This window comes from Doryrhamphus excisus, chromosome 3 (assembly GCF_030265055.1).
Source record: "Doryrhamphus excisus isolate RoL2022-K1 chromosome 3, RoL_Dexc_1.0, whole genome shotgun sequence".
NCBI classification, from domain to species: domain Eukaryota; kingdom Metazoa; phylum Chordata; class Actinopteri; order Syngnathiformes; family Syngnathidae; genus Doryrhamphus; species Doryrhamphus excisus.
The window spans coordinates 26470670-26490497 of record NC_080468.1 but is presented as its reverse complement, the minus strand read 5'-3'; the positions used below and the strand labels follow the sequence as shown (position 1 = coordinate 26490497).

Sequence of the window (19828 nt, the reverse complement as noted above, 5' to 3'; positions counted from 1 at the left end):
AATATATATATGAGTGAAATGAAGTTGTGATTATCAAACGCACCCCAGCGCGTTTTCTGAATTGCCGCCATCTTGGCTGGGAGGTCACGACGAGAACACTTCCAGCAACCAGACTCACCAAAACACAGCCCTGGATGAACAGCAACGTGAAGAACGACAATTATTCACAACAAAAACACAATAACAACATTCACTGATATTGTGTTGTGATGAGTACTTAATACATTGTTGTTAAATACATATATACGCGGGTTTTTCAACATTTACAGAATAACCACTGTCGGCTGTAAACTACACCTGTAGCCACGGCTATACAGTTGAAATCGGAAACGTGGCTGACAACTTGTGCCAAAGGACACTCCAATTCATTCACATTTATACACCAGTGACTGCGTTGGAGGGAAGGTGGGTAGCATCAAGTCAAACGTCGCCGTTATATTGAATAGGTCAGGGCTGCACTGTAAATGAATACAAGTCAATGTGCTAACTTTTATTAAGCGCCTTTCTACAAAGGAATTTAAGATAAAGCCTCTTGTTTATACATTCACACTTGCACTAATATACTTGGGAAACAGCTAGGCACCAAAAATTGTTGTGCCTAACTGTTTCCCCAAGTATATTAGTATTTTCGTTTGTGAATGTATAAACGAGATGAATTAACTTAAATTAGTAGAAAGTCTTTGGAGAAAGTCCCTTTATGAAAGTAAGTCCATTCACTTGTATTCATTTACAGCGCAGCCTTGACCCATCCAATATGGCGGCGACATGACGTACGGCTCAGCGGGAGATGCGGCGGCTTACTTATAATATCTACGGCTAAAGTGTCTTACCCAAGGACACAACACTGGAATGGAGGAAGTTCGTTTCAAACCCTCATGTTTTGGACATCGTCTACGTCCTACCGCATATAAGAGATACAAATAAGAGGACTGAAAGCAAATCTAAAAAAATATTTTGAATAATTTTATTTTGAAATGTTTTTGCCCTCGAAGAACATGGCGAGCGATGCGCATGCGCGTTTATTGGCCTCAGCTCCAGTAAAACATTTCTCCTCTGGCTTTCCGAGCTGACCTGCTATTCTGAGGCTTACATCGTCGACAGATTCGGGGTAGGTGAACACACTTCATCCGTTTTAGCAGGCTACATTCATGGGTCTATAATACAAATAACAGCCGAATGTAGTTGTCATTTTAACTGACTTGAGGTTCGAGTGCAATGTGAGCACCTTTTTTAATGATAACATGACGGAACTACAGGTATTGCAATCATGGCATCCAGAGGACTGATGCAGGCAGCGACGCTCCTCCTGGCGACACAGCTTCTTCTGTGTCTGGGTGGTGCAGAGGCTGACCAGGAAACGGGGACGGTCATCCCTGCAGAAAGTATGTGATTTGAATCATTTTGTTGGTTTCCTTTCTTAGGGAGGGGGGATTGATTAACCATTTTTAATCAGTTGCAAATAAAAAAGGGAGCGACTTTGCTTCATGAATATTGCACAACGCCAGTAAAACACTCTTATTCCAGGTCGCCCGTGTGTTGACTGCCATGCATTTGAGTTTATGCAGAGGGCCCTGCAGGACCTAAAGAAGACTGCGTTCAACCTTGACGCCAGGGTATGTTTCACCGTCTAGAATATTTACACTATCTCTCGCTATGTTATGTCAAATGTTACAGGTTTCACCTGTAAGTGTTGCCTGTAAGTAAGGCCATTGTTGTGGGATATGGCCGAAACAGTAACCAGTGTTGTTATTATTATGATTATTAACCCTGTTGTTCAAGTCTGGTGCTTCAGCGGTGGTCTCACCGAACAAGTACTGACACCTAGTGACCAATGTAGGTTACTACATTCACAAGTCGGGCTTAATGCCTTATTGCGGTATTTCTTCCTATTTTAAAGATGTATGTTTTTTGACGAAGAGGCTACAGATCCTCAATCAATTATCAACCGCGATGTAGCGCGGGATGATTGTGACACATTTCAATGAGTATGTGCTTATTATTATGATTAGTATTAGGCATCAGCATTGATGTTCATGCAGTTATTTTTTTTTACTCACAAAATGTTAGATTCCTAAAATCTGTAAAATATTTCCCCCCACTTTATATGAATTACTCTTTTAAAAGTCCTTCTGTTAGATATATATGTGGTAATTATTACTTATTTTTGTGATCTTAAAACTCTTATGGCAAGTAAGTTCAGTAACCTTGGTTTTAGAAAATAAAATAAATCTAAACCAGAAACACATTAACTTTTTTTAAACATACACATCATTGAAATCTTAACATAAAGGCTTGTATTAGTTATGTTAAATTTGCTGTCTGCCTTGGTTAGGTACTACATGGCGGGGTGGGGGGGTCTATAAGCCATTACTTTTTTCTTCAACTTTGAACCCAGCAGTTTATACAGCAGTGTGGCTAAATTAGGGCTTAATTCTAATCTTGTGTCATCCATCGGCTTTACTTCAGAAGTACTACGACTTGTTCAAATACTGTGCCACTCACAAGTCAGTCAGTTAGGAAAGGGTATCTCTTTCTTTGGCATCAACCCACTGAAAATTACAGGAGGTTTATATTTGTAACAGTATAACGGCAGTCAGATTCATGGTGTCATCTTACTAAGAACACGTCACGAACAACACTATATACGCCACACAGTAACTTAATAGATGTTTTCCCATAATCCATTGCGCCTGAGCAACGCATTCATTTTAGCGCTGAAATGACGTCAGCCTCCCTATGGGTTCTGGCTCCCTCTGATGAACAGAGGCAGCACCAATGAAGTGCTTTTCTGGGAGTAATACATTATGGGTAGATGTTAAAATAGCTGCTGTTTGTCATTTTAAACTCATATTGTAATGTATATTTCCTAGGTGCCCTTTGACTGGTCAGTTGCTGCGTGATGATTTTAATGTTGTTTGTAAGATTTCACCATGAGTCAGACTGTTATATTAATTTCTGTTTTTTCCAGTGGGTTGGCAAGCTCATCGTGAGTTTTTTTTCATAGCTCCTGTCAAATAACGAGCTGCCTGGTCCACATAGAATTTTGCGATGTGGACACAGATGGCAAATACAGTATAAAAGAGCAAATCTGTTTTTTCTTCTGAATTTAGTGGGTGTGGCTTATGCACCAGAATTTAATAGTGATATTAGTGAAATTTAATGATAACAGTGATTATATATTTTGAATATATATATATATATATTTGTTCTTTTGAACCACTGTGCCTTCTCATGTGTGTTTTGGTTTAAAAGAAGTGTAATTTGAAGTTGAAGAGGAACAGCACCTTTAATAAATGTGAAAATGTCAAAAATGGCATTTTCAGTAGGACCTTTTTTGCTGTTACAATTAAAGGAACACACTATAAAATGTTTTATCCTGTAACCCATTCCACCTGTATTAATCGAAAACAGTCAGAATGGACAAAAGGACACTCCCCAGGATCTTATTATTGGATAGTACGCCCCCTGGTGGCTCTGTGTGTAGGATTTTGAGCATCTTCCAATTGTAATGACTGTGTGGTATTTGTATTGCAGACAGAAACACTGGTGCTGAGGGCTGAGAGGCGGGCTTTGTGTGACTGCATGCCCAGCTCACTGCGCTGAAGCCACACTGTTCCAAAACTACTCATGTACAGCAATTTTTATTTCAACACACAACGGACACTTTATTTTTTCTCATTTCTGTGATTGAATGTTGTGATGAAGCACTTTTTTTAATCATTCTAAACAAACCACAGATGTCTTACAAAGTTGATTCTTTTGGGGAATTCTCTTTGTTTATCTGTTCATCATCTTTTCCAAACCACATTATGTTGATTTGTTGATCTTGTTTTGGTTTGGAAAAAGAAAAAGTATAATGTCCAGAGACATGTCTCATACATATTTGTCGGGCTTCACTTAGCACAGCACTGTAGCATGAATTTACAGCACCTTTTGTTACCATAGATTGTATGTATAGATTTTGTATGTAAGAAATGACCACAATCCCGTTCAGATTACCGCAATATTGAGAGATAGTCATAATCGTGTTGCCGTTGCTTGTACACGATGTTGTAATGTCACACAAGTCTTTGCATTGTCACGTCTGCGAGAGAAAAAAAAACATGTGATTGTGTTGTAGCTCAAGTCGAATAACGTCAAAATTTTTGGGTTGCAGAAAAAAGTTGTGAACTTGGGGGTGGGCGGGAGCAAAGACAAATAAAATATGCCATGAACTTGATATCAAAATGTGAAAAAAATCGACATTTTACAGCGACTTCCTATTTCCACCACAAGAGGGCGCCCCAAGTCAAGCGGGCAGCTGTGTCGCAGCAATGCAGCATTCTCCCTTCCCTCCCTACTTTACGACTGCAAGCTGAGGTGAAATGCTGCAAATAAGATGCATCAAGACTAAAAGCCAAAACACGCCTTGACCTTTAGTGACACACCAATAATATCAGTCTGGGGGCTGGCACTTTGCTGGACTTGCTGCTACTCCACAAAAAACGAATGAAGTTAAAGTACAGAGGTGTTAAATGGGCACCATTAGCCCTAAGCTATTACAAAAACGGGGCCACGGCCAAATATATAAACCCAATGTCTAAAAAAAAACAGAGATTATTTGAATTATTGTGTTTTTCCCCATTGTATATGTCTCTAGTTTTCATGGAGCTACTCAAAAATATTAAACAAATCAGTTCTGCTTCACAGGAAATGCATTTTAAGTCATGTAATTCTACACTGTGTTCACAGGAGGGCGCCATACATTAAAACCAGTACCGTAACGTGAAATTAATTAAAGCTATTTCTTATTTGATGTTGACTTAATGTGTTATTGAATGTATATATTTTTGATTTTCTGACCAATACTGACATAAGTGTGTCACTTTTATTACTATGAACGGTAACTTTAAAGAAATAAGGGGGGGCAAGGGTCAGGGGTCACACCCGGAGTAGCAGTGTCACGCAGTGCGACCTCTTTGAAGGGGGGGTTCAGGGTGTCAACAGACAGGCCACATTCAAGATTATTAGAACAATGCTAGCTTTATGTCTCATGTAGCATAAAATGCTTCTATAATGTCACATCATTCTTAGTTGTACAGTCAAGGTACTTTTTTTGTGGTTTATGCTTCTCTTTGTGTGCTATTCAATAAAAAGAAAGTGAAAAGTTACAATTAAAGAGTGAACCCTTTGCTCATTTTACAAAGAGTCCACTAGAGGGCAGCAGTGGTGATAGACTGCAGATCTGCATTCTTTGGAAGTACGATTGTCCAAATTGGAAATGTATTGGTATTTCCTGCTCTGTCAAAAAGCCACCCAGGTAAGAAGAAGGGAAATATACAGAGTGGCTTCAGTGATCCAATGATGTGCATTTATGAACAACGCAAGTCAGAGGTTGAGGCACAGCAAACATTGATGCGTTCAAGTCGGTTTAGGTGCAGAAGGACCAAGGCTCAGATCCATCTCTGTCACAAAGCGAGCGTGCAAAGTCTGAGATAGAATACCTGCTGCAGTGCACTGCAGTGCAGGAAGCACCTGAGGGGCCAACAAAGCTCATTAGTGTCGGAATTGAGACGTCGAGGGGCATGTCTAAAAAGTAGCATCCTCCATGTTTGACGCATCAGCATGGAGCAGCTAAGGCCCCTCCCCTCCTTCATATCGACCCAAATCCGCTGGTACAATAAAAAGCGTGTCTCTCCTCTTTTTTCCTCCTCCTTCTCTTCAGTCCATCAGCATCTCCCCGGCACTACCAATCACAGAATCCCCCCCCTCCCGTCCCCAGGACCTCCATCCACACGCCCTGCCCAGACTATAAATATAGCTGGTGGCGAGCCGGCCTGCCTTGGTCGCCAGAGTCGCTCAGGGTTGCAGCAGAGCCCCCTCCCCATTCCTTCCTCCTCCTCCTCAGTCTTCTCCCCATCCATCTTTATTTTAAGCAGGAACGCCATCCTCACATTCACAGTGTACAAAGCGTACCCGGCTGGTTGTTTTGCATGCATTGTTCGTCTCCCAAAATGGTTTGCGAGACTAAAATAGTAGCGGACGAACACGATGCTATACCTGGGAGTAAAAAGGAGCCACCCATGATGTGGAGCGCCTCTCCGTCCGGCCCGGGCGAGGCTAAGGATGCGAGGCGAGACGCGGTCTTCATTCGCGAGTTCGAGCGCAGCGACCAAGAGGAGGTGCGGCGCATCTTTTACGAGGGCATCATGGAGAGGATACCGAACACGGCATTTAGGGGGCTCAGGCAGCAAAGCCGAACCCAGTTTTTGTACGCTCTTCTCACAGGTAAGTCGGCGACTTTTTTGACGCATTTTTACGTGCGCAGGATTCAAACTACCCATTCAACTATCAATGCAGAGATGGCCGCACAGGGTGTTCACACTATATCTTAAAGGATTTTGATGGTGTGTTCAAACACCGGCATGCAACAAAAGGCATGGGCAGACGCATGCGCAAACACGGGGCGATGAATGAATGAATGAATGTGGACAAAGCGTGCAGTCATCTGGTTTGGCTTTTTTTTGTCAGTAAATCCATCCCATCTTTAATCTGCACATTGGCAATATTTACTTAAAGTACATAAACTGAATTTGCAGAAAATGCAGCGTGACCCATTCTTGCGTATGCCTTTGCGCCCCTAGCGTCACATTTGTGTAACTACTCCCAACAGAAGCTACAGAAACCTTATGTCAGGGGTGTCCAAACTTTTTCCACTAAGGGCCACATAATGAAAAACAATGAAAAATGAAAAGATTAGAGGGGGACACTTTAATATTTATATTTACATTTTGTAAAAAAAAAAGGCTAATAAAAGTTCTGTAATGAAAAATGCCCCCCAGACTGCACTTTGGACACCCCTTCCTTGTGTCTATCAAAAATAACAATGACTATTGCTGTCCTGTGTATTTACTGGCAAAAATCAAACACATGATTCTCTCTTCTGACAGGTTTCCTTTGTTTGTCACTCCCATTTCTCTCTAGTAATGTGCTTTTCCATGACCAAATCCTTCACACTGACCTGCTGCGTGCCGCTGATTCTCATGGGCGCTCGCTACTATTACAGCAGGAAAGTCATCCACAGCTATCTGGATCACGCCTTGCACACGGACATGGCTGACATTGAGGCCTATTACATGAAACCCACAGGTAAGAAAAGACACTGTCTTGCATGCATCATGAGATATACTGTAGTTTAGTGGGTCAGCGGGCGATGGATTCTCTCCCACTCGTGTGTCTAGAAAGGCTTTAGGATGAAGGCACAAGGGGGGAAAAAAACTCTAACACACGTGCAAGTTGAAAAGCGGAAGTGAATGCTCAAATATGCCCCCACTCCTCCCAGCGTTTCTTCCCCTTCCCCCCACTTGAAGGCCTGGTGGGAGGAGGGTCTGCATCACCACTCATCCTCTAAGCAGGAGGAAACTGCTTTGCTACACTTCCTCTAGTAAATTCTTGAGATTGTGTACAAAAACCATTATTTATCCCAACTAAAGCAGGTGCTATAGTTAAGCCAGTCTTTGTGCCTTCCTGTGGCCACAGGCAGAGTAATCCACAACGCGCACAATCGCAAACGAGCACTCCCATTATTGCTGCACGACCATCATGGTTTAGTGGGCGGCAGGGTGGTGTAGGGGGTGTTCAGGCACCAGCGCTCTCGGACAATGTCAACTGAATTAGAGGGGTGGGGCCTGAGGGGGGCGGGCAAGCACCTGAACACGCCACCAATGTTATTGATTTAGTTAGTACATATAATTGAATGTTCCACTAAGGAGTACTTGTGGTTAAAGGGAATTTACTGCAGTTTGTTTGCCGGAAGCGAGCGGTATTAGGGGATAACCGCTCGACTGTGAAACTTGGTGGTCAGGGAAGGGAGGGTCGAGGTTACATTTTAGGGCATCACAACATTCAAACTCTCACAATGACAGTGTGTTAAATTGAAACATGTGCTTGTCACTTGGCCTAAAGGTGTGTACTAAATGTGATGGTGACAGATATGTTCAAACTGTTCACACAATGCTTGTATGACACGAGGGGCTGTTGTGTTGCTATGCTTCACATTATGCCGGAATCATGAGACTGCATGACATGGGGGTGTTTAGGGTCTGTGCATCAGAGCTGGGGGGTCTTTTATTACTGTGTTGTCTTAAAAGTCTGCTTTGGACTCTTTGTAATAGCAATTTTTCCGGGCATTACATTACAATATTGGATATGTTTTCTGGGCCAAACGAAATCCAACATCAGCTGGCTCCAATTGCACCGTCTTCCTCCCCCATAATGAGAGCAATCACAGATCAATCAGCCAATCAATAGATGCCAATGAAGGCTAGGAATAATAAGAGCAGACGTCTCAAATCCTCCTCATTGCTCGATGAGCTTCTTAGTGCAGAGAAGGCGGATGTAATAGAAGGAAGCTTTAATGGCTGCTAGTGATACATGCTCACTTTGTTTAATGAGGAGTCATTCAAAGACCCGTGTGTGACAAGATTAGTTACTGAGCAGCTTCTTTTCCGACCTGCTGTGCTTCATTTAGCTCTCAGCCAAATAAACGGTTGGAAAATCTGGGGAAAGGTTCAAATACATAATGAGAGTTTGCTGAGCTAATGTCCAGTACCTGTATTGCTTCTCTTTGAGGCAAAGAAAATGTGGAAAATTATGCTAATATAACAAAAAGGTGTCCATGATAGTCCACCAATATTACTAGAGGGGATTCGGGATCACCATGGCAACAACAGAGAATGCTGTTTTCCTTTTGACAAACCTGTGTAGCATCTCCATGACTCCAAAGCTGTAAAATCCACATATAATATTGCTTCACTTATCCAACAGCAAAGTTAACAGGTTTTTAAACTCGGCTTTTAATCATATAAAGAAAGTGGAACCAGTTATTAATAATGCATTTATAAGAAGTGCTGCTTGCTTAGATCAATACCAAACCACTGCACTTAATGTAACACTATTAGGTCTGTTCATCACAAACTATAGATTTGATCAGAAGTTGACTTATGGGTCATTTAATGTCATTTCAACCAATGGGAGGGACATTTGCCTACCACCCCCCCCAGAACATTGACACGATTTTTTTTAACTTTGCTTAAAAAAAATCTTTTTGTACATGGTGGCACCATTATGGTCAGAACTCATGAGAAAAGGGGCAAAAACATGTTAGTAAACAGACATTTGAATCCAGAGGCCAGCATATACAGTAGAGGCATATATCACAGTGTCATTATCTAACCCAGTGGGGAAGACCTACATGACTGAGAGCCACTTCCAGGTCCACCTGGTGTTTCAAGGGAATTATCAGTGTCATCATAGGGTTATGCCTTTATCCAAATCAGTCAGTGATGGTGTCAGGGTACAATAAAAGGGAGTACACCTAATTTTTTTTATATGACATATTACAGGTACCAGAGAACATATGTAGTATGCAAGTCTGATTTAGGGGCTCAAAAATGAACCCTCCAAAATGATTTAGTAAGTATTAAGAATATAGAGAAAAATCTGACTGCAGATTTGAATTTACCAAAAATACTGATTATATTTAAAGCTAAATGGGCGTGGCTGTCAGGGTGCTAAGGCAACGGGAAATCTTCAATCCTTAATTACTCCCTTAATAATTAGAGTTTTGAAAAACAGATTTTTGATTCTTGGTTTGTATGGTATAGAGACTATTTTATGTGAATAAGAGCAAAATCGAAGTGGGTGAGGTTGACACGGAATGGCCCATGCATCCATAAATGGCAAGAATGTCATATGAAATTATTGAGTATTGAGTATTGGTCCAACAATGTGTTGTCAGACATATTTTTCATGATGGCAAAAACAAGCTATCAGCTGCTGTCAGTCATGATCACTCAGGGCTTGGCCTTGTGAAGTTAAAAGACACTCTGGAACTTTCAGCGCCACTTATTATAAGCGTTATGTGCAGAGACGGAGCCATCATGAGAAGAAAATTTGAAAAACCTTATGATAAATATTAATATTAAGAAATCAATATGAATACATATTAATACTTGTCAATTTTACTAAGTACAAATTGCTGAATTTGCACAACAGTGTATTTGCTAATCGGACAGTAAAATAAGCAGAAATGTCATACAGGAGGTAGTTGCAGTACTTGCTTCATTCTGAAGGGGTTTGGGTGTGCGTGACCTGGAAGGTGCTTGTCACTGCCGTACTTCCATAGAGGAAAAGCCAGTGTTTTGGGGTCTAAAAAGCTTACTTGGTTCCTGACTGCGATAAGTGAATTTCGCCAAGTATGATTTCAAAATGAAGGGACCAAGAACTGATATGACCTTCAAGCTCATGATGAGTATATGTAAACATCTGACCCTAACAGTCAATCGCAAGTACTTTCTTGATGTAATACTGCAGAGTCGCTCCCCAAATCGCCCCCGCCCGAGTAATGACCTTCGACCCTGGCTGAGAGGCAGGATCGGTTTCGCTCGTGAACAGTGGTATGTGCACACAGTAAAGTGTAGTGTGTGTGCAAAATGTGGGGCATGCGCTTTCCATACAAACAAACCTTAGGTGTGTTGATGGGCGGGGGAGGCTGTAAAGATAATGCAAGTTAATGGGCGAGCACATGATGCAGAGTTTCATTAATCGGGAGAACAGTTCACTCTGATTTGTTAACTTTTGTCAATCCACAATAGAGGAGGCAACAGCTGATGTATGGGCAACAGTGTTGGGCATATTACTTTAAAAAAGTATTTAGTTCCTGTTACTTTACCGGACTGTTTGTGTTATTTTAAAAAGAAACAAGCCTTCAAATACAGTATATTAAATAATGTTGATTTAGCAGCGTGGTGTCATTGAGAGATGTTTGATGAGATTATTTTGTCATAACAGACGTGGGATATACCGTACGGCTCACACATCAAGAAGTGTTTGTGCTGACATGCTTAGCATGATGCTTTAACTCCCGCTCCACGGCTTACAGGTGTGAGGTTTGCAAACAAGTCAAGTCTTTTGAATGGCTCATTTATGTGAACAATGATGACCCATATCTTAACTCTCCAAATTGGTTCTAATGCAGGGGTCGGCAACCTTTACTATGAAAAGAGCCATTTCACCCACTTGCCCACTAAAGAAAAATAGCCTGGAGCCGCAAAACGTTGTATGTTTAAAACAACATTGGAGGGGAAAAAAAAGACGAGTTGGAGTACTCTTGCTAGTACTGGAGATAAACTTTTGTTTTTAAATGAGCGCTAATTTATTTATTAGAATCGTCAAATAACTCATTAATAATAATTAATAACTCAAATAACTCAAAGTATTACTCATTTCCCTTCATGTTAACCTGTCAGAGAGAACTGGATAGCATCCTGTCTGCTCATTCAGTCACCAGTCAGAACTCAGTCAGGATGCATTCATGGTCTCACACAAAGTTGGATTTTTGTAAACTCATAACAAAGACGTGCATTTTCACCACACGGGTGCTAAAAAATATTAAAGCATTGCAAAGGGAGCCGCAACAAAGAGGCTGGAGAGCCACATGCGGCTCTGGAGCCGCGGGTTGCTGACCCCTGCTCTAATGTATCTGGCTACTGATATGGAACAGCTCAGAGTCGAGTCTTTTGAACATCTCTTTAAAGTAAAAGATGAGAACTGATTGAAAACGGTTCACATCTGTAAGAGCGAGCAGGCGGCAGGTAAGCAGCTGTTCCATATCAGTGTCAAATAACACACCACATTTCATGCCGGTAACAGTGTTGTAATGTTTAAAATAGCAGCTAAAGAGATTAAAAGAGTAACAGCCATTGTTTAATGCTGTTACTCCCAACACTGGTGAGCAAACGAATCCATACTCTGAGAAGGAGGAGGCCGTACATGGATGTCTGATGGAGAAAAGTAGTCACCGTGTCACTCTTTTTAGTGTTACACAGTGGTAAAGTGGATGTGTTGCAAAGCAGGAGAGCTGCCATCAACAGATAGATGGATACAGTGAGTCCCTCACTCTTCATTTAGTCATCGGTATTCATTGCATCCCCTCCCCTCTCCTCACTTCTTCTATGTGCCTCGCTCACTCAGGATGTAGGCCCTGGCAGCTATAATAGATCTTTTCAAGATCTAAATATGTAAATACATAATAAATTAAATTTAAAAAATATAATCATCACAAGAAATGCAAAAATCAAAGAAGATTCAATTGCACTGCAGTTGTTGGATGTGTAAAGCATGTAATAAAAAGCAGCGAGTAAAACAGCCCCGCTTCTGTGCAACAGATTTCTTGAAGTTGAAATGTCAGGAAGCTTTGATGCCCTTCAGTTTAATTGCTGAAGGATATGTGGATGTCACTAGTGTGGCTGAAAAGGCGTGTACCTGATTGCCGTGCATGCTGTTAATGCGCTGTCCTCATTCCTGGCACCGGCTCCAGTCAGACAGATGGTCAGGAGGGCATTATAACCCGCTTCATCCTCTCCTATTCCCACAAAACACACATTGCAGCGTGATTCCTTTGTGTTAGTGAAAGCTGCAACATGGGGAAGATAACAGTTTGATAAGACCATAAGACTCACTAAGGGATTAATGTAACGCTATATTACACACACACACAGGCTCCCAGCAGCTCCCTTAGTGGAGGGGTGGGCAAATTATGGCCTGTGGACCATATCCAGCCCTTTGAAGGAAAACTGCACTTTTTGGGGGAATTTTGTAGATTTCTCTCCTGTGCCTTCTAAAGATATAAAAACCGATAAAAAAAAAAAGATGGCTAAGAGCGTATGTAATGGGACACCCCTTTTTTTTGACAAAGAACGCTACCAATTGCTTATTTACATAATGTGGCCGGCATATTAACCAAACTCCAGTGACATTAGTATTATTGTGATCAACATATCTGATCAACCTCCATGTGCAATATTAAGGGCGTTATATGCAATATACTAAGTTCTATGTGAAGTATTTCCATAATGCCTCATATTAACTCTCTAACAAGATCTCAGTGTATAGACTGGTCATATATCTCATCTCGTTTCATATTATCTACATACTGTATTGTATATAACTCTGGGAAAAACTGTTGATTTTGTTAATACTTGGGTTGTTTATATTGTTTACTTTTCTATATTGTGTATTTTGTACTGCTTAACTGACTCTGTACTCTTGCTGCTGTGCAATACAAATTTCCCCACTGAGGGACGAATAAAGGCATATTTTAATCTTAATCTTAACATTGTTACATTGAAGAAGTACTTTACTGGCATAGTGATACCTTGCCACATCACAGTTACTAGCCGGCTAGCGACTAGCTTCAGAACACAGAAGCCGATGTAGTCTATGGTTGACTTTGTAATGGTATCAGAAGACCTGCATCTGTATGTTTTGGACACACTGGTGAAGAGAGAGGATGGGCTGTCAACTGATTGCCTAATCATGAGTTGGGGATGCATGTAATCGTGCAGAGCAATGGTCTAGGATTTAACACCCATGATCACTGGTTGCACCTTTGGTGCTCATAAACATGCTCTAGGCTCAAGGGACAGTTTGTAAATACACAGGACTTGATGGAAAATGTCCTTTGTGCCAAATACTAATGCTGTTAGTACATCACTAAAAAGACACTTTTGGATAAATTGAGAACCCTTAAGATCAACAACACAACACAAGAGGGAAATTACTCTAAATAAGGATTCAAGCTTCATTAAGCTCCTTTTTTTTTTAAACAAACATCTGTCAGTCATGGACTCATGATATGATTTGTTCAGTTACAAACAGATGGCCTCTGAGCATAATACCTTTTAACTACTGGATGGATATGCCGTGGATACATTTGATAGGTTACATAATAAAAACATGGGAGGTTAGAAGGGGTCATTTTCCTTGACAGATTATGGTATGCACAGCTGAACACAGCACGCACACAGGCTGTATGTTTGGTTGACTTGGAAAGCAGCGTTATGTTATTTGTCTTTGCTTTTCTTTCCTCTGGTGGAGGAGCGTTGTCTGCTGACATTTTTATCTGACTTGATTTAATCTGTGTGTCAGCACTCAGTTTGTTACACCAGTGCCTGCTTGATGGAATACAGTCGTCTTCGCTGTGACAAAACAAATGCAAAGTGCCATTGTAGTAAATTGACACACAATCTCTACAAATGCCTACAATATGTGATCTGTAACACTAAACTAAACTAACTCAATGTGTTCCATCCCATCATAGGCTCTTGTTTTTGGGTAGCCGTGCTGGATGGACACGTTGTGGGTATTGTGGCGGCACAAGGCCGCGAAGATGACAACATGGTGGAGCTGCGACGCATGTCCGTGGATTCTCGCTACCGGGGCAAAGGCATCGCCAAGGCCCTGGGCCGACGCGTTCTGGAGTTTGCGGTGCGCAACAACTATGCCGCTGTGGTCCTGGGCACCACGGCCGTCAAGATGGCTGCCCATAAGCTGTACGAGTCCCTTGGCTTCTGCCGAACGGGCCAGAGCGAGGACTACAGGCTTCCTGGCATGAGCCGCTCCATGCTGGAGAGGCTCTTCTTCCAGATCCGATACAGCCGGTACCGTCTGCAGCTCCGTGAGGAGTGAGAGGTGAAACAGAGAGATGGAGGAAGAGAGGGACAGAGAGAGAGAGAGAGAGAGAGCGTCGACCCCCCCTCCCCCACACCCAAGAGCCCCTCCTCTCTTCTGACAGCTTTTATTGATTTTATTAGACAGAATCACTTAACACTTCAATTTTACAGTCACTAACATCTATAATGCTTATGTTGTTTTTATAGTATTGTTTGACATTTTTTTATTTCCTCCATTTTCATTATTATCAATCTGTTTTGGTATCCTTGCCCCCTTTCCCTTCCTATCCCTACTGAGGAAAATCATCATTAGTTGTGGATATCCCATAATCAATATCCCCATTCTTCACTATTCCCTAGTGAACCCCGCCCCGCCCTACACACACCACACTCTACCCTGATTGGTCCCCCGTAATACGCATCAGGCAATGAAAGGGAAGGGGGGAGATGTGGCTTCCTTGAGTGCGGTTGGTGTGTGCATTGTCCACACATCTTAAGTAATTTGGCTGTAGACGCCATATTGAAGCACAGCAAAGCGTGTGACCAGCATGGTGTGAGAGACGGATAGAAAGATGAGCACCATGTGTGTGCATTTTTCCTCTCTCTCTCTCTCTCCATTCTGGTTTTGGTCTCTTGAGCTGCCCTAATATACAATGTAATATTCATTAAAGTAATGAGCCAAGTATTATCCAACTACACTATTTACTTTACTTAACCTACATTTGTAATATGCAATTATCTGCCAGATGACAAAGCAGCCGCGTCTTAAACCACACTGATGTGGGGTAGTAAAGACATGACAACGAGCAATATCTACAAGACTTCAGCACAAAAAAGCCAGCAGTGTTCATTCTCAACCTAAATTGTGTATCTCTCCAGAAAATAATAAAAAGCTAACAAACATCATAAAAATGACCTCTCCCTTCCTCCCATTTACAAATCTGTCTGCAACCCTGGGCCGAGACCCTACCCCCCTCCACACCACTAACCTTTGACCTCCCCTGTCTGTGGCCCCACCCGTTTCCCACCATCTCTGCATGAGATACAACGCCTTGCTGCACTGCTTTTATTATTAAAGCTTGTTGGCTCCCCCTAGAACGTTCCTTGGTAGACTCCCCCTCAAAACCCTCAGATGTCATCTGGGCAGTGAGATGTCCTGCCTCCGGGTCAGGCATGTATGGGTGTGTGTGTTCGTGTGTGTGCAGAAGAAAAGACACACTCACCAAAAGCAATGCTGCCTGGATGACATCTGCCTGCCAGCCAAGCAACTGCAGAATGCAAAAAGCAATGCAATGTGGCATGCCTCTGTACCCAGTGTGTGCAGCGCCTGCCCTGGAAAATGGTAGGAAAAAAATCAATTAATATATATTTATATATATTCAATATATAAATATATATGTATATAATGAAAAAATATTGTGCTACTTTTTTTTAGATTTGAAATGATAATGTGAAACATTTGCATGAAAAATGTCTTTTAAAATTACATGAATGGGGAATTAACTCAGAGCACATGGCATCCGCTGACTTGTAATTCCGATTTATTTGATTCTTAAATGCTGGGTGAACAGTTTGAGGGTGCCAAATGATGTATACACAGCCAGTGCTTGTAAATCTTTCAAGAGACCGCCAATGATTAGAGAGTAGTTGTTGCAGGTTTACTACAGGATAATGACATTATGTTGCTGGTAGCCATTGTGTGACTATCATGCAGAAACAGCACAAACTGAATGTTTCTAAATAGGCCAAGTGGGGCGGTTTGCATGGACACTCGCATGTTTAGACTTGCACAGGTCACAGCACCTAAAGCCCTAAGGTGAACCTCCAGCTAAATGCCTAAACATATACTAAAATACATGGTGTATACTCTATACGGACTGAGTGAGCAGCAGATGCATCCCTTGTCTTTAAAACCCCGTGATGTTGTACAAAGCAAAATGCACGAGGAGCCTCAAAAAAACATGAGACAGAGGTTCAGAGTGTCAGCTCAAAGAATCCCATTTTGGAGTGTGTCTGAGGCTTCCCAGATTAGAATATCATACCATGCAGTACATTATATCTCATTTCACACTGAGCATCATCACACAGTATGAACGTCTCAAAGAAGAAGTGGTGGATTGTCAAGAATACGGTGAGCCATTTGCGCTACTACTGTCATCATATCAGTTCTTGCATGGTTATATTTAAAAATGGGGGTAAATTAATTCTGAACAGCACATTCAGAATGCCTTGTGCAGTGAAATAAAACACTGGGATTCAAATAACATGTGGACTGGATGGCCTCAAGTAGCTTAAGGGGAATTTTGGAACTGTGCATTAACAATTATTTTTGTGTGTCTATTTACTATTCTACGGGAAGGCTAGGTAAAGTTCCACCCACCCAAAAACCAGTTCATAGTACTATGTAAAAAAGGTTCTGCTGATATACAATCTGACTTTTGTGAAGCGGTTTGCTTGAGTGCGAGAGTGTTTTCCTATTGCTTTGAGAAGGTATGCTGCATCGAGAGCCCTCCCCTGATGGAGAGGCCTCATTTACTTTCTCTAAAACCCACTAAATGGCACAAACTCTTTAAAGTTTAACATGAGGGAATCCTCAACCATGGCCACAATCAGTTATATTAAAAAAAAATCAAAGGGTCAGTATGTCATTGTGAAATGTACAGATGCTGCGTGTTGTTACACTATTGATGTCACCCAAAAGGCATGAATGTAAAGGTGTTTTTTTTTTGGCATTTACTTGGTAATGGTTTGGTTTATTTCCAAGATGGAAAACAATTTACATAGCAGTACATCGCATGTTTACACTTGCACAATTCAACATGTCTAAAAAGGAGTAGGAAGAAGCAGAGCTTATTTAAACCTATCCCTTCTTTTTTCAGCAGCTACTGATAGTTGTTCACTTCCTGTGTTTAACATGTACCAGTTTACCAGTTTACCAATTACCAAGCGGAAAGTGTGGTTCAGAAGTGATCAACATACAACGCTAGATGTTTTACATCATGTATGATTGTAAATATGTGTTAGTATTTGCTGTTATTTAAGTCACTAGAAGGCTGCGACGTGGAATGTTCCACCTTCTGAAGAGGGTGAGGAGCCAGGGGTGGAATGTGGCACATTAGCGGTTGGGGTGGGAGGTGGGGCCGGATATGGTGCAACATGGATGACATGGACTCCCCTCTCTCTCTCTCTACCTCTGGTGAGAATGCCTCTTCACTGTGGCCAGTACAAAAACGGACTCACCCTGGACTGAGGCCACAGGTGCCAAGAACCCTTCAGCACTTGTAGCACAACTGTGTCTTGTCTTACAGTACAGGTCCTTTGGAATTGGTTTTTTGTTTTTGTTTGCTGTGAGGAATATGGATAAAGTTTCTGTCATCAGCATCCACGCAAGACACAGTTATTGCATCATGTTTAATTCATACTGACCAATAGCTATTTTTTTAGGGGTTGGAAATCCAATGCCAAATGTGACATTTTTATTCCTTGTGTGGCCATAGTGTCTTCAAAACGGTGGTATTTTGTTATAATTTTGGGGGAAAAGATTGTGCCCACGTGCCATTCAGTCAAGCAATAAACACAAAGAAGTAGGCAAAGCTACAAAACTGACAGATTTTATCACAAATGTGAAATGCTGCAATGATGTTATAGCCCTTATACATTACCACTCATGCTTGAGACTGAAGGGGTGTTTTGATTGTATTCACTTTTGTATTTTTCTTTTTTTTACCTTTATGTTGGAGTATACACAGATGTACCTCTGCATATTTGTACAGATGTCAATAGGAAACGGTGGATTTATTGATGATGGTTTGTCCAAGCAGACAAGGAAAAGGTGATGTCGCTGCACCCTGCAAGTGGGAAGTCATTTCACAAGGCTTTTATTTAACCTCTCCTTTGTTCGCACTATTTGGGGATAAAACAAACCCTCTGCAGCCAAAAAATTGCAACTCTCAACATTGTTGACTTTTCTTACGAGTAAGATTCAGAGTCGTGTTTTGAATCTGTAAGTTAATAACTGTAAAGTTGTAAATTTTCTTGTAAATAGCATCGGGGGGCTCGTTTTTACTCACTTTATAACAGAAGCTGTAAATGTGAAAGAGACAAAAATTATATTTTAAAGATATGTAGGGCACTAATTCTCCAGTAATGCGGGTGTTTTAATCTGCATTACCTCACAACAATCCCATAACAATGACTTTCAGCCACTTTCAGGGACTGGGCTGTCCATCATCTTGACCCAGGGGTCTGTCCCCATCCTTCCTTGTCTGCTTGAACTTTGGAGATGTAAAAGTTAACAGTCAAAAAGCAGCACTGCTTGCTTCCATCCCACACCAGCCGTGAAAGTCAAGCCAGTGAGATGCTGCTACGCCATGAGGCTCTCTCTGTCCTGTCATGACTGCTGTCTTGTTGCCAGGAAAGACACACACACAGCACACACACACACAGCACAGTGGGGAACTGATCTGCAGCCACACTGTTAGGAGGCGGACAGGTCAAATAGATGGCCGTGACTGGGGAATGGACAGAGGGACTAGCTGAGGGATCGAAGCCCAGGCTTTTAAATTGCAACTGAGGGAAATTTGTAATGAGAGCTGAGAGGGGAGGTAGAGCACTTGTGGAAGAGGGTGGAATTTGAGGAGAAAAAGAGGCCCATTGCCACTGTAGGCAGGGAGTAAATAGCACCTGAGGCCCACTGACTTATAGGGCTTGTGAGAAAAGCGGATGTGAAGACCAAAATACAAAGCACAGCTTCAATAAAAAAGACAGTTTGGAATGGGAGTGGTGAAAAGGTCAATTAACATCTAATGGCACTTGACAGAGGGAGTTTATGAGTAAATGTGTTGCTACTAAAGCCAATCTGCTTCAACCTCAGTGGCTGCATTCAATCGGTTCCCTTAATGCTGTACCACCACATTGGGAATTACATTATGGGATTAGGAGGCCACCTTTTTTCTAAATACTAAATGCAACAGTATAGATGTAAAAATGGGATTCCCTGCATTATGATGAACGTGGATGTACATATATTGTATCGATTAAAAATGACCATGCATTAAGCTTTCATATGTTGTACTGGCAAAGTGATTTTTTTAACAATCAAAATGAATGTGGTGGGGTGGGGTGGGGTGGGGTGGTACTCACACATCTCAGGTTGCCATGGCAGCTGGGGAAGCTCACTGTTGCCCCTGCCAACTGGACTCCTCTGCCTCTGCTCCAGATACAAAAAGGTCATTAAAATGTCCTTAATGGTAACATGCAATCCATCTATCCTGTTAAAGAATGTCAATGAGGTGAAGTAGCATTAATTAGCAAGGAATGTCAACCACGCTTGGAGT

The 19828-nt window shown here is 41.7% G+C and overlaps 2 protein-coding genes across 3 annotated transcripts; both read left to right on the top strand.

Moving 5' to 3' along the window:
• Positions 1 to 989: 989 nt before the first annotated feature.
• On the top strand, positions 990 to 4795 carry nicol1 (NELL2 interacting cell ontogeny regulator 1). Its single transcript, XM_058067307.1, has 4 exons — positions 990 to 1108; positions 1257 to 1382; positions 1525 to 1613; positions 3535 to 4795. Exons 2-4 carry the CDS (start codon positions 1268 to 1270, stop codon positions 3601 to 3603), a joined length of 273 nt encoding a protein of 90 aa, XP_057923290.1. The 5' UTR covers positions 990 to 1108; positions 1257 to 1267; the 3' UTR covers positions 3604 to 4795.
• A 969-nt stretch (positions 4796 to 5764) lies between these two features.
• nat8l (N-acetyltransferase 8-like) lies at positions 5765 to 19556 on the top strand. Of its 2 annotated transcripts, none has more exons than XM_058067304.1 (3): positions 5765 to 6267; positions 6930 to 7128; positions 14141 to 19556. In XM_058067304.1, exons 1-3 carry the CDS (start codon positions 6106 to 6108, stop codon positions 14506 to 14508), a joined length of 729 nt encoding a protein of 242 aa, XP_057923287.1. In that variant the 5' UTR covers positions 5765 to 6105; the 3' UTR covers positions 14509 to 19556. The 2 variants fall into 2 exon arrangements, with proteins under 2 accessions (XP_057923287.1, XP_057923288.1); XM_058067305.1 differs by having other exon boundaries at positions 5792 to 6267; positions 6964 to 7128.
• The last annotated feature ends 272 nt before the right edge of the window (positions 19557 to 19828 follow it).

What these genes read in the sequence shown, in the direction of transcription:
- nicol1 (XM_058067307.1), top strand. Translation starts at nt 1,268, where the DNA reads ATGGCATCCAGAGGACTGATGCAGGCAGCGACGCTCCTCCTGGCGACA. An exon ending in GACGGTCATCCCTGCAGAAA is followed by an intron (nt 1,383 to 1,524) that starts GTATGTGATTTG and finishes CTCTTATTCCAG; the next exon opens with GTCGCCCGTGTGTTGACTGC. An exon ending in CGTTCAACCTTGACGCCAGG is followed by an intron (nt 1,614 to 3,534) that starts GTATGTTTCACC and finishes TTTGTATTGCAG; the next exon opens with ACAGAAACACTGGTGCTGAG.
- nat8l (XM_058067305.1), top strand. Translation starts at nt 5,973, where the DNA reads ATGCATTGTTCGTCTCCCAAAATGGTTTGCGAGACTAAAATAGTAGCG. An exon ending in TTTGTACGCTCTTCTCACAG is followed by an intron (nt 6,268 to 6,963) that starts GTAAGTCGGCGA and finishes ATTTCTCTCTAG; the next exon opens with TAATGTGCTTTTCCATGACC. An exon ending in CTATTACATGAAACCCACAG is followed by an intron (nt 7,129 to 14,140) that starts GTAAGAAAAGAC and finishes ATCCCATCATAG; the next exon opens with GCTCTTGTTTTTGGGTAGCC.